Source organism: Gallus gallus, chromosome 1 (genome assembly GCF_016699485.2).
Source record: "Gallus gallus isolate bGalGal1 chromosome 1, bGalGal1.mat.broiler.GRCg7b, whole genome shotgun sequence".
Taxonomy (NCBI): domain Eukaryota; kingdom Metazoa; phylum Chordata; class Aves; order Galliformes; family Phasianidae; genus Gallus; species Gallus gallus.
This window is the reverse complement of record NC_052532.1, coordinates 193,248,358-193,265,053: the sequence shown is the minus strand read 5'-3', so window position 1 is coordinate 193,265,053 and position 16,696 is coordinate 193,248,358. Positions and strand designations below refer to the sequence as shown.

At 43.0% G+C, this 16,696-nt stretch overlaps 1 protein-coding gene across 1 annotated transcript in view; it reads left to right on the top strand.

Moving 5' to 3' along the window:
- Positions 1-8,393: 8,393 nt before the first annotated feature.
- ACER3 (alkaline ceramidase 3) overlaps positions 8,394-16,696 on the top strand; it is a 58,945-nt gene continuing 50,642 nt past the window's right edge. Inside the window, exon 1 of the mRNA XM_417279.8 lies at positions 8,394-8,533. Coding sequence (XP_417279.1) covers positions 8,431-8,533 — 103 coding nt within the window. The 5' untranslated portion in view covers positions 8,394-8,430. The remainder of the gene's footprint in view (positions 8,534-16,696) is intronic.

Here is a 16,696-nt window from a genome sequence, read left to right as displayed (position 1 = left end):
TTGTGATGAGGTAGGGGTCAGCCTCTTCTACTAGGTAACAGCGATAGGATGAGAAGTGATGGCCTCAAGTTGCACCAGGCGAGGTTCAGGTTGGATATTAGGAAAAATTTATTCTCCAAAAGAGGGGTAATGCATTGGCACAGGCTGCCCAGGGAGGTGGTGGAGTCACTGTCCCTGAAGCTGTTCAAGAACCTTGGAGATGTGGCACTGAGGGACATGGTCAGTGGGCATGGTGGGATGGGTTGGGGTTGGGATTGGTGAACTTGAAGGCCTTTTCCAACCTTAATGATTCTATGATTCTGTGATCGATGGGTTGATGATGTACAGCACCCACCTCTGAGCGCATCACGACTTTCTTTGGGAAGACTGATAAGAGATAGCTGAACTGAGCTGGACTTCTGCTGTATTTTATTACCCTTTCCTTTAAGCATCATCAGTCCCCTATAAACTGTATCAATCACACCCGATTGTGCACGTGGCATTGTGTAGCAGAGCTGCTGGAGACAATTCAGACCTCAAGCAGCACAGTCTGCCAGCCTCAGCCAGCAATGCTCCTAGAGAAAGCCCTTGGACCAGCTGTGCTCATTCCACAAGCTTTTTGCTTATGAGACAGAGGACAAACCTAGGCTTGCTTTTTGAAGCCCAAATCGTAGAGGTGAGTCACTGTATCCCTTCCATGAGACAGTCCAGTTTCTACCAGGAGGATATAAAGCCATTAATACAGTTCACAAAGGGTTAGTGTTAAGCATCCTGAGCTGTGGTTAAACCCTGTATTAGCACTGCCTAACTTTTAGATCCCAACTACTCTGACATTTGAACTCAGGAACCCATCCAGTGATCCAGACTGTCCAGAGGTACCACATTCAGCACTCCATATAGAGAGTTGTCTACTATTTAGCCATAAGGACATCAAACAGAATGTAGACAGTGATTCATATGCATTAGGCTGCTTCATATGTTGCAATTAATCCATTCACATTGCAATCAATTAATTATGTCAAACCTTTGGACAAAGCTTTTCAGAAAAGCATATCATGATGGATCAACTCTCCTCTCAGTTTTGTTATGATACCTGCATTAAGTTTGACTTGACAAACACATGGGCACTGCCATGCCCAGAAGCCAGCTCTCATTCATATAATTAAGTAGTATACCATATACATAATATACATATACATAATTGGATGGTGGACAAGATGATTTTAGAAGTCTTTTCCAATCTTAATGGTTCTACAATTCTATGGTACTATAATGTATATACATAAATAATAAATGTAGAGTCAATAGTAAATGTAAAGTCAATTTGAATGCGTATATAGACACACATGTAAAATACGTAGCATATTATATATATAAAGCATTGACTTTTTACAGTATAAGACAACATGAGTTGCTTCTCGGGAGCTGATGCCAGCAACAAAGCAGAGATGGGAAATCTCCTGGAGATTTCTTTCCTTTCCTGCCCGTTAATGAGCTCTGCTGCTGAGACCCATCACCAAATGGTCACTGTGGGAATGACCATGGGACAGATGGAAGAAAGCTGCAAGTGGAAATGTACTACAGTATTTCCTCCTGCTTCCTTTTCTCCCCCTTTCAGTTCACAGGCCTGAATTATTCAAGCTATGTTAATAAAGTCAATTTGAATTGTCTGAGCAGGCTCCTTTATTAATGACATGTTAAAAGAAAGAATTTGGCTGAGGTATAAGTTGATTAGCTCGCTGGTAATTAACTGAGATCCAGAAAAGTAACAAAGGGTTTTTGCCAAGTAAATAATTACTTGATCTGTCTCCTATCCTCCCCCTTCCTGCAGTAAAGGAAAGAAGTATAACAATGGCTTCTTTAAATGAGCAGAACCTGCTTCATTTCCAGGCTAGGTAGAAAAATTTGCATAAGCCTGGGGTAAATATGTATGTCAACTTCCCAGAGATCAAGGAAGAAAATAGCAGATGCACCTCCTGTAGGTGCCATGCAACTGAAGGTATTTTGATAGTTCTTTTATTATTGTTATTATTACTATTATTCTAACATCTGACATTTTAATACATCCGTATCTGCTTGCTCTTTTCCCCTTTTCCAGGGGTTTCCCAGAATAGCAGTGCAAGGAAGTGGCTTTTCCTAGCAGCGAGCCCAAAATGCAAGGCAGTGCACAATTGAATGGGGATATATTATCTTCCACATTCGGGCACTAATTGCCTCATTATACAAGAGAAAAAACAGGCTGTGGGTGCTTTTTTTTCTCTAAACTGAAACTTGGAGAAGGTGAGTGAGGCAGTGGTAATAGCTAGTTCCTCTAATTCTATCCCTACAAGGATTCTGGGAAGAAAAGCTGCCAATAATGACATTTTAAGCTGAAATATTTGGAAGCTGACATTATTATGGGATGTGAGACTTACAAGCTGAGAACCCTGTCTCAGTATTTCATGCCTAGGATGTTGAATATGATCCATTAAAATACAGTCCTAGAAGACTTTAGATTAGCCTGTCCCTGTCTCAAAATCAGTTTCTTGTTGCTCAACAACATGTTGTCTTTAAGATTTGCCTTAAGCCACTCTTGCACTGTTGGGACTCCCATTCCTGCATTAGGTGGTCACAAATAAGCCCCTACCCAGTCACCACCTCCCCACACACTGAAAATGGGAAGAGTGGGAAGGATTATCTCCCCCCGTGCTAGAACAACACCATGATATAACACACAGATTTAACCCAAGATAGATTCTCTTATTGTACTCTGCCTACAGTCTTTTCTCAGCCCTCTCCCTAGAGATCTAGCTGGGACAGGAACAAAATGAGAGGAATGCTACTCTCACCATTGTAACAAAGAGCTGCTTCAAGTTTTTGAGTCCCAGATGGACTCAGTGCTGCCTTGCCAAATCCTGGTTAGAGCCAACATTTTGTTGCTCTCATCCTCTGGCACATCTCTCGTCTTCGGTTGTATACAGGGAGTTTTTAAGCTGTCCTAAGGACAGCACACTCCACAGGGTGGTACGATATCTAAAAGTAAGGCTGCTTGCCATGAATGCCTGAGTTCCACTCAACTGAGGTCAAAGCAGTTCCAAGAGTCCATTAGATATCCACTTGTCATGGGCCCTGTGAGCACAGAAAACAGAGCAGGAAGCTCACAGACCTCAAATCAGGGCAGAGTGCTTTGCAGAACTGAATGAGATAAACAAGATGCAAGACCTCACCCAACTTCAGCCCTCTGAAAAAGTCAGACACACTCAGTGCAGTTGCTGAAACCCAGAACATTTATTGCTCTTGGACACAGAGCAGCTGGGAGCCATGTGTGCTATTATATGAGAGCTAGGGAAGATCAGTGACCTCAGGGCATCCTGCCTGGCCTTCTGCTTGTGTTCTGAAAGAATATGAAATGACAACAAATACGAAAGTGAACTGAGACTTTAAGGCAGGATCCAACTTAAGGTTAACACATTTAAATACTCTTGCAAAAGTTCCTGCACGGCTTGTTATATTAAGCTCAGGGTAACATAAATTAGCATGAAAAGAACGATAGTTCGTTTTATTTTTTTCTAAGGCAAACGCTGTTTACAAGTGTAAAGAATGAATTACAGTGTTTGGTTTTGGTTCTTTAAAGGCATGAGAAGATTTCCAGGGTACAAAGGCAGGCTGATTCCTGGATTCCTTTGAAAGTCGATGAGATTGAAGCACCTGCCACTTGTGCTTTTAGAAAGTCTTTCTCCCTTGATCATCATTTGATATTTCAGCTTAAATTGGTGTACATTTAGCATAAATACATTGCAGGGTTCTGATTCACACATGGGGGTGAATTAAGCTTGGATTACAGGAAAAGTCACTAAGCCGAGCTCTCCTTTTGTACTTTTCCCACTGCCATCTGCATCTCCTACAGGAGTGGATGAACAGCAGGTTTACCTTCTCTGTGCCAATTTCAGACCCACAAATTAGTGCAAATTGGCATCAATTTGATTTCATGCTAATACTATGGGCTGAAAGCTGCAGGTGTTAGGAGATACCTACATGTGCTGTCTGCATTCAGGGTAGTAACCATGGGGTGCTGATAAATTTCAGCTTACCCCATCACGAGCAGTAAGCAAACATGCAGATTTTAGCACCTACTTTCCTGAACACCTGGGCTCAGCAGTTCCTGTTTTCATCAGCTCTTTGAAAGGGTAGATAGCAGGACAAGGGGAAATGGCTTTAATTTGAAGGAGGGAAGATTTAGGTTGGATATCAGGAGTAAGTTTTTTGTTATGAGAGTGGTGAGGTGCTGGAACAGCTGCCCAGAGAGGTTGTGGATGCCCTGTCCATCCCTGGAGGTGTTCAAGGCCAGGTTGGATGGGGCCCTGGGCAGCCTGGTCTGGTATTAAATGTGGAGGTTGGTGGCCCTGCCTGTGGCAGGGAGGGTTGGAGCTTCATGATCCTTGAGGTCCCTTCCAATCCAAGCCATTCTATGATTCTATGATCAATACTACTCAAGTTGTTGTATTCAAACTTGATCCTCTCAGTGCCTGGTGGTCACAGAACCCACACAGCTGATGCCATCCACTAACACAGCCATCTGCCAAAATGCATACAGTACCCTTGAAAATATTACTAAGAAAAGTCTTATGACACTGGCAAGTTTCTGAGTGTTTATATGTCTCTAGGATCTAATAATGCTTTATATTATGCATGACTCCATTTAACTTCAGCACAGACTTAGCTATCAACAGGGAATCAGTTTTGCTAAAGTCTACTGAACTTTCTTGGATCAGATCTCTCTTCATGCTAGGAAATGACTTACCTTTCCTATTCATTCTTGTGCTAATAGCTTCTGTGATATTACTTCAGGCATAATTCTCATCATCCTGACAAGGGTGCTTATAAACTGCCCCTAAGCTTCAAAGCACTTTACAAAAGAGTCTGATTCAGTCTCTTACAGTCCTGCTTTTAGAACCCTGCTCATGCCATCTGCATATATACCAATGGGATAAATCACATGTTACATAGGATCAGGCTTGCATGATACCAAGGTGTCAATGACCTTCTTCTGTAATCAGTGCAGAGCAGGTGATTATCAGAAAGCTGCCAATAATGGCACTTTGAGCTGAAGTACTTGGAAGCCAACATTTTCATGGGCTGTGAGACTTCTGAGCTGAGAACTTTGCCATAGGATTCCATGCCTAAGTTGCTGAATATGGCAACAACCCATTAAAATACAATCCTCGAAGTCATACAGGTTCATAATTAATGTAGAATTTGACCAGGCAATTTGTAGCACAACATTCAGCTTTGTTTCTGAACCAGTGATTGATACCTTTATTTTAACATTATTAGAACCGAGTAGTGAAAACATCTTCAAGACTGTGCCAATTTTATCTCCCCTTATGCAGGCAATTACTGATGAGAGGGAATATGTACAGCCTTCTCCAACATATGCAGCCGTAATGAGTTCTAATCAATCTGTTTGTTAGGTCTCATTTTCTGTGGAAATTAAACAACCAGCAGAACAAGCGAAGATAGAGGATTTGCACTGTGAAGGGAGTTGAGAGAAACAGTCTTCAATATTCAGGTGTCATTTTTGGAATTCCACAGAGTACAGAAAGAAACACCCGCCATTTCTGAATGGCAGCCTCTTCCCAGCCCCAAGCACAAACCTATTTGATCCATACTAAATTCACAGGACATATCCCTCTAGTGGTGTACGCTGACATGACTTGACTAACTGAACAGTTTCGTTGCTGTTGAGGTTTAGGGTGACACAGAGCAGTATGGAGAAGATCCTTTACCACATGCAAGCAGGAGAAGCCACAGGAAATTACTCCATTGGCATGTGAAGTGCATTTTTAGTGGTACTGAAAATAAGTATTTCATGAGCCCTGTGCTAGTTTCCCTATTTGTTACTTCAGAAATGAGATATTCCCTCCACGTGTCTTACAGTTTACACAAAGAAAATATACCACCTGGGCACAGGTAGGTTTTACTATCTACTTAGACAAACCACATTTAGATGCAAATAACTTCATGCTGTCACATTATATCCAGAGAGGTAATGTACACTGCAAAGCATCGCTCAGTGTTACAGGGGAAAAATACTGCATTTAATATGTGCTACTGTAAGAGCAGACAAAAGTTGTCTTTGTAGAAAATGCTTTTACCTTTACAAAACAGATTTAGAAAGAAAAGTGTATTACAATGGTTTGTGGTTGTCTCTTCAGTACTGTGCTTCTGAGAGCACAACGGCTGGAAGGATTGCTAGAGAATAAGTCAGAAATAAAAGGTTGTTACAGTGAAGAACCCTATCAAAACACAACAAATAAATAAAAAATTCCCACTGAATTACATTAACGGCTAGCCATACATTTCTGTTTGCATTTCTCAAGGGGAAATGAAAAAATAAATAACAATCTATGTTATTATATGCCCCATAAAACCATTTGTTAGTTTATCCTGCCCAGTTATAAAACCAGTTTCATATCTGGCTTCTTTTCCTATTGCATTTACAAACCTGGTCATATCCAGCGCCCATTTGGTGATAAAAGAAACAAACATCAATGTTTTAAATTATTTATTTAAAACCAATTGTAACTGAATATTGTAATATTGTCTGCTCCCATTTTGTACTCCTGGACTGTAGAGGGAATATTTATTTCTTCAGTTCAAGAACTGCTGTCATTTCAAACTTTATTTTCATGTTAAGAAGTTGTAAACTTAATATGGTTAACTACGATAAGAAAAGGTAAATTAGAATCTCACAAACCTCCTTACCATAAGAAAGGAGCATGTCCAGAGGAAGGGCAACAAAGCACAAGTCTTATGAAGAGCAGATGAGGGAACTGGGATCATTCAGTCTGAAAGAGGCTCAAGGGACACTTTATCACAATCTGCAACTCCCTGAAAGGAGATTCTGGTTAGGTGGGGATCAGCCTCTTCTCCCACGTAACAGCAATAGGCTGAGACAGAATGGCCTCAGTTTGTGCCAGAGGAGGTTCAGGGTATTAGGAAGAATTTCTTCTCTGAAAGAAGGGTAATACATTGGAACAGGCTGCCCAGGGAGGCAGTGGAGTCACCATCCCTGGGGGTGTTCAAGACCAGGTTGGATAGGACCCTGGGCAACCTGGTCTAGCACCAGATCTGGAGGTTGGTGGCTCTGCCTGTAACAGGGGTGTTAGAACTTGATGATCCTTGGGGTCCCTTCCAACCCGAGCCATTCTATGATTCTATTCCATGATTCTATGAACTGTGGGTATGTGGCACTGAGGGACATGGACAATGGGCATGGTGGGGTTGAGTTGATGCTGGGATTGGTTATCTTGAAGGTCTTTTCCAACCTTAACGATTCTATGATCTGAACATTCAAATGTCCAAAATGCTGCATCCGCCACACTAAAATCCTTCTCACGGTTCATAAACAGTTTTGTGCTTTGGAATTGGTTTGGCCTGAAAGCACTCAGGACAGGCTGAAGAAGGCAGTTATGAGGTATACATTACAGTGCATTTGCACGTACACAAGGAAATGGATGTACTTATACTGGAGTTTTTTTTTTTTTTTTTCGTGTACAGAATCATGTAATCATAGCATCCGTTTGAGTTGGAAGTTACCTTTGAAGGCCATCTGGTCTCACTCCCCTGCAATGAACAGGGACTGTTCAGCAACTACACAGTGCTGAAGGGGGGGTGGTAAGAAATAAGATGTAGAAAAAGAAGTCTGTGTGTATATACACAGTACGTAGCAGTGAGTAATGGGGAGAAGAGCTGTGCCTAGCTCTCCAGGTCTGTCGAGATCTCCTCCTCTGATCTGAAATACAAACACAACACAATGTTATCAGACCTTTCCTCGCACATTTTATTCTTTTCCCATGCGTTTTGAGTCTTTCCCTTTTTAGACCGTGTTTCCCTTTGGAAACGAAAAGCACTTTGCATATTCCGGGTGCGAGTATAGTAGGCAGAGTAAGAACTAAATAAGGCATCAGCTGGGAGGAACCCCCGTGTGGGAGGCAGTGCTATAAAAAAACCTCTTTCCTGCCACCCTACCCTCAGAGAAACGCTTTCCTCTTTATTTAAAAACACGGCGTGAAAGGAGCAGCCACATTTGTGCCACCAAAGCGATCCCAGGGAGCGCTCTGTACCCACACAGGGGCGAGGAGGGAGGCACGCACACCTCTCCCAAGGGCACGACGTGGGTTCTCCGAGCCCTTAAGCCTCCCTTTTCCCTCAGGTGTCCTCTAAATCCGACTTTCCCACCTCCACACCGCCCTCCCCACCCAACCGCCCTACAGAGGGCCGAGATGCGCCCGTAGGCCGCGGCCGTCGCCATGACAACGCGCGGGGCCTCCTCCGCTCAGCTCCGCCTTCAAGCGGGCGGGTCCAGCCCGGCTCTCCGCCCTCAGATCTCCGGGCCCGGCAACCTTCTTCCCTCCCTCCCTCCCCCTCTTTTTCCCCTTTGCTCCGCTGTGGCCTGGAGCCGGCGCCGCGATGGCTCCGGCCGCTGACCGGGAGGGTTATTGGGGCCCTCCGACCTCCACCTTGGAGTGGTGCGAGGAGAACTACGCCGTCTCCTACTACATCGCCGAGTTCTGTGAGTGGAGCCGGTCTTCCCCCAACCCCCCTCCCCCCTCCCGTGCCCTTCCGTGCCCCCCACCGGTGTTGTGAGGGCCCCTCACCCCCAAACGCTAGGCCCAAGGGCAAGGAGATTGCCCTTTCTTCGTGATCCTAAAGGGAGCAAATGGTGGGGGTGGGGGGGGGAGGCCTACCCCTCACCCAGCCCCAGTGGATGGGAGTGGGTCCTTTCCCCCACATCCCTGAGGTGTTGGCTTGTCCTTTTTCCCCCAGATCCCTGCCTGAAGGAAGGCCATTTCTCCCAGTGTATCGTCTGGGGGTCCCTTCTGCCCCAGGTCTGTCCCTTCAGCTGTCCCCACACGGGGCAGAAAGAAGGTGCCTGAAGGTTGCAGAGAGTTTGAGGAGTTTTGCCATTGGATTAAAGGTGTTTTTGTAGCCGCGTGTGGATGACCAAAGAGGGGAGCCTTCCCAGAGCACCACAGAGCTGCACAGGTCCACAGCCAGCAGTGGGTATCCTCATACAGAGGAGGTATCTTCAGCTGCCTGATCTTGGGTTGCCCAGTTCCTCAAGGTGCTTTATAGCAGCTGGGTCCCACCTGTTGGCATAGCTCTGAGAAGCAACAAGAGGACAGGTCCCTGTTTGGACCTCAGAACTCTATTCTTCAGGAGCAGTCTGGAATTCAGATCTATTCCAGTGCATTTTGGAGGAAAGGTGCTTGAACTACACAGCCATTCAACAGGCTTGTTGGGTTCAGAGGGCTTGAGATGCTGTATGTTGTGGTAGGGAGTAAAGAATCAAGCCTTATCTCTGATGTTTTGTTGAAAAATTACGTATTTTTGTGTCTTGTGGCTTCAGATGGTGTAGAAGTTATGCGCTGCCACCAGACAGATGCCCTGTCCTACAGAGGCTTTCATGTCCATTTGATAAGACTGCTTTTGAAGTCTTAAAACCACAGGAAAAATAGTTCTAAACCTGAACAGGCTCTTCTACCCTGAAGTGCTTGGAGTGGGAAGCCTGAGAGGGCCTTTTGCATAGCTGGGATGCTTCGACAGCACTTTGGAAGAGCTTGGCATGCAGGAGAGCGAAGGTTCTGGGTGTACCCGCCGGGCTGTGACTGGGTGGCAAACACTGACATGGGTGGAGGACCAAAATAAGTAGTTGTTATTTATTGTTGAGGTCTTCAGAGTGTGGGAATGGGAAAGAGTGAATAACATGAGCACAGATGGCATAGAAACTCCGAGGAAAAAGGATGTTGGGGTGTAGATTTATGGCTGAAAAGAGCCTGCTTAAGAGAGGGCTTAATACTCTAAAGTGGGACAAACTTAGGAGGTCTTAAATAGAGCGGCACTTTCGTAGAGTATCTATTTCTGAGTTTTCCTCTTGGCAGAAACTGGTTTGTGAGACAATCTACATAGGGAAGAGGAAGTTGTTACTTTACCCATGTGAAAATAAATTTGCCTAGTATGTAAATTTTGAAATAACCCCTGAGCTGTTGGGTGTGTGAACTGATAGTTTTCATCTGCTTCCAGATTATGCAGGAGAAAGAAGATGAGATTAAAGGTGTGTGCTTAAGGGAAAAAGTAAAAAGGGATTCATTACAGAAGGTTTGGTCTCTCTTTATGGTTTTAGTGTTGGGGACCACAGTTTGTTGGTTTGCCAGTTGTGCTGAAACAACTGGATATAAAAGCATTTAAATGGGCCAAGCTTAACAAGGAAAGCAATTAAACAAAAAGTCAAATTCAGAGAGCAAACAAACCAGAAAGTGCAAAAATATTTTTCTTGTATCTCTCCCTGTTCTCATTGTGGTAATTTTTGATGTTGCAGTTGATTATATTTAAAGCCCTGTTACTTTTTCTCACCTTATTGAATAGCGAAAATCTGTTTTGGACTTCTCGCTGTGTTGGTACCACTCTTTCAGCTGGTGGTATATTTAAAATCTTTTCATTAAGCATTTATTGTAAATAATTTATAAGAAATCATTGGAGGCCCAAAGCTTGAAGGATACTGACAGGTCCAAATCAAGTATTATGTTTTCTTCAGGTTTCTAAAGCATGCAAAGAGCCAAACTGAAAGCCTATTTGGTAAATTAAGTCCTAGTGTCATTTAGCAGTTTATTTTTATATACTGATTTTAGTAGAGATTGCTACCAGTTGTGTTCCAGAAGCAATTCTTTGCTATTCACTCCTTAAAGAAACAGAAAGCAATGGCAGTTTATCAGTTGTACCTATTCAGAGGTGTGAAGGTAATGTGGTACAGTGGTTTTTTTGCTAAAGCATGTCAAGTTTGCACTGTCTTCATATACCCCAAACACAAGGACTTGTATTCAAAGATTCTTCTTGCCTTTGAGTCTGCACTTAGCCTGTTTTCCTCTCTTGTGGAGGTGGATGACTAACTGCTCTGTGTCCTTCTGTATAATATTAAACTGATTGAAATGGAGAAGCAGATGAAGATAATTACTTCGCCAGCCTGTGTTTGACTCTCACATCTCTCACTGATGAATCTATTGTCTGGTGTAGATATTCAGTCAGGGTTCCTCAGAGTTTTGGATTAACTCTCATGTGCCAGAGGGCAAGCAATACAGGTGCATTTGTTTAGAACTAATCTTTTCCACCTCTCAGTGAGAGTATGCTGAATTATCTGAGCTTTTGTCGACCAACAGAAGCAAAATAAGAAAAACTGCCCTCCCACCCAAACAGAAAGAACAAGGTCAAATGTAAGTCGTGTTGTTTTGAACCAGTATTACAGTTTGTTCCTTATTTTAGCAGGGCTGATGTTTTAGGTAAGTTTAACGCATACAGCGTTCAGTTTTTGGGTCTGTTTTGATTTGAACGTTTGTATGATATGAGTAGTTGTATGAAAGACAACTACTTGGTCCTTCTTGCATTCAAACTCTGGGAAGCACGTATCTTGTAGGCTATGAAAAGTGGATATAACTGATCTTCATAATTTCTGCTCTCTGTGGTTCCAAAGCGTTTATGATTCTCTGTTGGGAGTAGAAGGATCTGTAGTTGGTACCAACTCAGTGTTTGGTTTCAGTTCCAATCAAACTTCAGTGATGTTTGTTGGTGTGTGGAATAAGGCCTTGTGCTGTTGTTTATGAGTAATGTGCATTGCCTACAACAGAACTGCTTTCAGGTAGTGTAAACTCATGTTGGCATATACAGCGCCAAACATCTTGAAAGCAGCTTCAGGCTTACAAGGAACTGTTGTCAAATTGTTTCTTTCTTGGCCTCTGATCCTGTGTCGCTATGTTCTGCCACCTTCATTTAAGAAAATGTTTATTACCTTTTGTTTCCATTGAATGCCTGTTCACTATATTTCTTGAGCTGTTCTTTCCTTTTAGAACCAATGTTTGGGGGGGGGAAGGACATTCTTTTGGTCTGCTTATGATTCAGGTCAGACTGGGCCAGGCTCTGAGCACCTGATCAAGCTGTGGGTGTCCATGCTTGTGGCAGAGTGCTCAGACCAGATGGCCTCTAAAGGTCCCTTCCAACTCAGCTCTGTGATCAGAGCCACTTCTGCAGATGTTTTTGAAATCCTTCCTATTTTTCATCCAGGTGAGAGATAGAGGTGAGATGCCTGTTACCTTTGTTGTTAGATGCAAGGGATCTCATTCGCATATAGACTCCTATCAGGGAATTCTCTATGTTGGAAACAGTAGCACAAAAACACCTGTGTTTTCTTTGAGCAAGTCTGAAAAGACGCACCAATTGAGCTGTCAACAAATACACCTGGATCTCTGTTTTGCATGGGAATCATTATGTTGGAACTTTTCAACTTGCTTAATGTACTTAAAGTTAGGAAAACATCTTGAATGTTGAATTTTGACTGCCATGTATATATCACCTGTTCCTCTTGAACATCTCGCTTTATTTTGCTTCCTTCACCAGAGGCTTTGAAAAGGGGCCAGAGGCTGAAGAGCTAAATATTACTCTGAGTGAAAATAAAGAAAGAAATGAAGTGAAATAAAGCCAAACTGTCTGGCTTCAAGAGCTCTGCCTGTTCTTTCTATCGTGAAGTGGCAGGTGAAGGAAGAATCATGAGGATTAATTGGGTGTGATCAGCCCAGCTGCCTGACTGCAGCTGAATTATTTAAAGGCATCATGAAACTGATGATTTCTAAAGTGCTGTTTAAAAAGAAGACAATGTCACAGTCTTGCAGCCTTTAAGACTGAAAGGGATTTGAACGTGCAACTTTAATGACCTGACTGCAGGAAGCCACATCACACGTTTCCTCTTTAAATTTATCAGGTTCCTTCAGGGAGCTCACTCAACTTAGGGGGCGGGAGAGATGAAAAGGTAAAGGGAAAATTAAACTAATTGATGGTGGCTGTAATGTCAAGTGGAGTGTACAGAGCAGTGTTGAGCTGTGGGATGCTTTTCAATACGAACACTTCTCGCTTGGTTTTTTTGTGCTGTGGACAGAAGGAAGTCGATAGAAGGGTCTCTTTATTCAAAGAGGAATATTGCAGAAGGAAGCTCTTAAGGCAGACAGCTGTCTGCTGTCTTTAAAGATTACAAGTAACTTCTGGTCAGTGGCAAATACTGCTGCATTATTTTTACTTATCTTTCTAGCTCGTATATGAGTTTGCTGCAGCTGGAAGATAATCTTGTGGCATTGCTCTGATTTATAACTTTGTGTGTGTGTGTGTGTGTGTCTCTCTGATCCACAATGCAGGTCCACCTGTCATCTCATGATAGCTTAATTTTTACAGCTTTCATTGAAAGGCAGGGTCAAAGGCTTCAGGAAAATACAGGTTTGCCCACTGAACTGGTTCTCCTCTATCCCTTACCTTGTGAATATGCTTAAAACTTGATGGATGCTGTGGCATTGGACTACGTGTGTGTTGTATAGCTACTAAGTGACAATAAAAGTCGTAAATATGGTTTAACAAAGCATTTAATTACTCTACAATTAGTGCTTCACATTCGGTACTTGTACAGCTGGCAGTTGGACATCTGCCACTCCAAATGGTAACGGAGCAGTGTCATTTGTACAGTTCAGTTCTGCTACATGCAGACTAAAGCAGAGAAACATGTGAATTGCATGGTACAAATTTGCAGTGTATATATTATTAGCTAGGCATGGGAAGATTAATGTAAAATAAATTATAGTAAAGGAGCACTGCTGGCTTCTGAATGCCTGTAAATGAGCCTTTAGTGACAGCTGTTATAATTGGAAGACAAAAGTGTCTTTAATCTGTTTGGAGTTTGTCTTTTATGTTTGAAACTGTTGTTTCTATAATGCGTTTTCCATATTTGTTGGAGCCTTTCATAGAACAGTGGGGAAGATGTTTTCTAAGCAAAAGGATAATATTAATCACTGCAAAAATGTCCAGAGGAACTCGGCGTTGTTTTCAAGCCCAAAATCTCAGCAGTATGTGGTCATTTTGTCCTGCAATGCCTGCAAGCAATATTTGGCCATTTCTCTCACTTTTTCAGTAGCATAAAAAAGAATAACAAGAAGGTTCACAGATCATGAAAGGTTAGAAAAAAATGCAAAAAGAGTTTTTAGTTCAAAATAAGTATAATACATATGGTGCTGGGAGGGAGTCCAGCTGCAAATAGTTCTCAAGTCAAAGCTACTACCTTTGGCTTTGAGTTTTCTATCGGTGGAACTCTTTATGCCTGCCTCATTAATCACAGCCATTTTTCAGTCCATTAGCAGAGAAGAAAAGCTGCTGCATGAATTCGAGGTGCTTGACTATTTTGGTAGTTTGGAGGCATTACAAGAGTCAGGAAAGTGTCAGGTAAGAAGAAATTTCTAGAGAATATTACAGCTCAGAAAACAGAAACACTGCTTTAGCACTGATCTTTTTACTGTTGACAGATCTGAGAATCTCAGTATCCCACACAGGCAAGCTCTGGGTGGAGTCGCAGTGATTTTGATGGGCAACATTTAGGTTTGAGAATTTGGGCACAGACCTCTTTGTACAACTGAAAAAGTGAGTGTAAATACTCGTGTTTCTTGTGCTAGCTCACATATGTGTGTCATAAAGTTATCATTAAGGTTGGAAAAGACCACTAAGATCATCTAGACCAACCGTCAACCCATCACCACCATGCCTACTAAACCATGTCCCTCAGTGCCTGTAAAGTGTCTTGACAAGGCTTACTTATTTCTTTAAAGGGAACTAGTGTGTCTGCAGCTTGGGAGGTAGCAGCTCTCTCATTCATTCATTTCTGGTGGGAGAGGCACCCGTGGTGCTCAGCCCCCCCCCAGCCGTCTGATGTTTTTCTCCATTTCTTGACCTTTCCAACTGGTGACTCAACCTGCCGTCCATATTGCAGATCTTTCCTGAGGGAAATTCCAAACTTTATTTCCAAATTGAGATTAATGTCCAGCAGCAATTTGCTTCCCAGCTGTGTCCTGGAGCGTTAGTTTATTTTATCATTTTTTCTTGTCATTGGTTTTGCTGGGGAGACGTTATTCCTTGGTTCTTTAGATTTGTTTTCAGAATCTAGTGTCTTTGGAGTGACCTAGCAGTGATATGCGCATCTCTTAAAGGATCTCCAGCTGGCTATGTGAGCAAGAAGCTATTTTCCCTTGTAGCCTAGTCCAAGCAACTTTGTACTACTGATTTTCTTCTCTAACCAGGGGAGCTGGAGAAGATGACGAGCTTGCTGGTTCAGCTGGGCAACTTTTAGGCAAGGCATGCTCTGTTTTAGGCAGGAAAGCAGACAAGTAGCATTGGAGAAAGACAAGATGCTGAGGGTGAGCTGGACATCTGCTTCCACCTGCGAGTTTGTACCATGTGTGGGCATCTGGGACAGCATACATAATTCACACCAACCCTTCTTACCTCTTAATTTCTTCTTTCACATTTGCTTCTCTGTGAGTTGGGGTGTATGGCAGTGGATGTCTGTCTCCTGTATGGTTTCCAGCTAGTAGGATTTCAGTATATTAATCTTATGGTCATAAAACATGACCCTGGAAGCTCTCTTGCTTATGCAGTGCCTTCATGAGCTCATTATTTGCAGTGAAAGCTCAAGATACTATTGCCCTGTAGGCTGGATTTTCAGTAATTGCTAATTCCACTTGGGTAAGGGCCTTCATTTGGACAAGATCCAGCATCCAGAAATCAGATGCAGTATTAGATCGAAGGAAGAAATCTGTAGTGCTGTTGTAGCATCGTTAAGCATTAATAATAGCCTGGAGCACTGACGATCCTGGGACAGTGTAATTCTGTCCGCTGTCATTTGTCCATTAGGTTTTTCCATCCTCCCAAGTCAGAGCCATTTGTTTGTTTAGACCATGGTCTGCCTCCCAACTGGAAAGCATGCTGCTTCCATCCCTTCTGATGGGTGTTTTGACCTTACTGTGAGGAAGCACAGGGATCCCTGAAGAATTACTTGCATATCTTCTTTGTGAAATAGTATCTGCCGACCTGGCTTTGCTCTGAAAGAGTTTCCAGCAGTGCTGTGCTGCTCAGGACAGCCAGGTCTATGCTGGCCCTGGACTGCAGTGGGCCAGGGCACATTCCTCCCATGGGACAGTTCTTTTCAGGCTCTTGTTGATTTATAAATAAAGATTTATATATGTCAGAGTTGCTCTGGATGATATTTTGCTCATGAGTAAAAACAAATGCCTTTTTTTTTCCCCCTCCTTTTTTTTTCTTTTCCCAAGTCCTTTTTACAGCTGTAGAAATGAATAGAAGGGGAGAACACTCTGAAGAAGCAAAAGACTTTTCTTCCAACTTTTGATTTGGTAAAAGAAACTTAGAAGGAGAACAAAAGCATGTGCCTGTGTTCGTGGCCTACTGTTACCTGCAGGTCAGGCTTCTGCAAATGGGTCTCCATAAGGCTGCAGCTAGCTGCGATAATGTGGGAGATCATAGCTTTCCTCAGAAGCAACAGAGTGAAAACTTGCTGAGCATTGCTGGTTCGTATTGCTCTTTGGAAATGGTGACTGTTGGCTCTAATAAGAATCAGCTCAATTGTATTGCGTAGATGCCTTGAGAAGTAGCAGAGCAGTGCGGCGGGGCAGTGAAATCATCCAGCAGATGTTGTTTTCCTTCACTTAACCAAGCCACTATGGCTTTGTGGTCTATGATATCACAGTTGTTTTTCACTCAGGCGTTTGGGACTTGGTGGCTGTTAAATCTTTTAAGGCCCAGGTTTATCTTCCTGTGATGCTGTCTTCCATAGGATGTCCAATGCGAGCACAACACTCAAATGCTA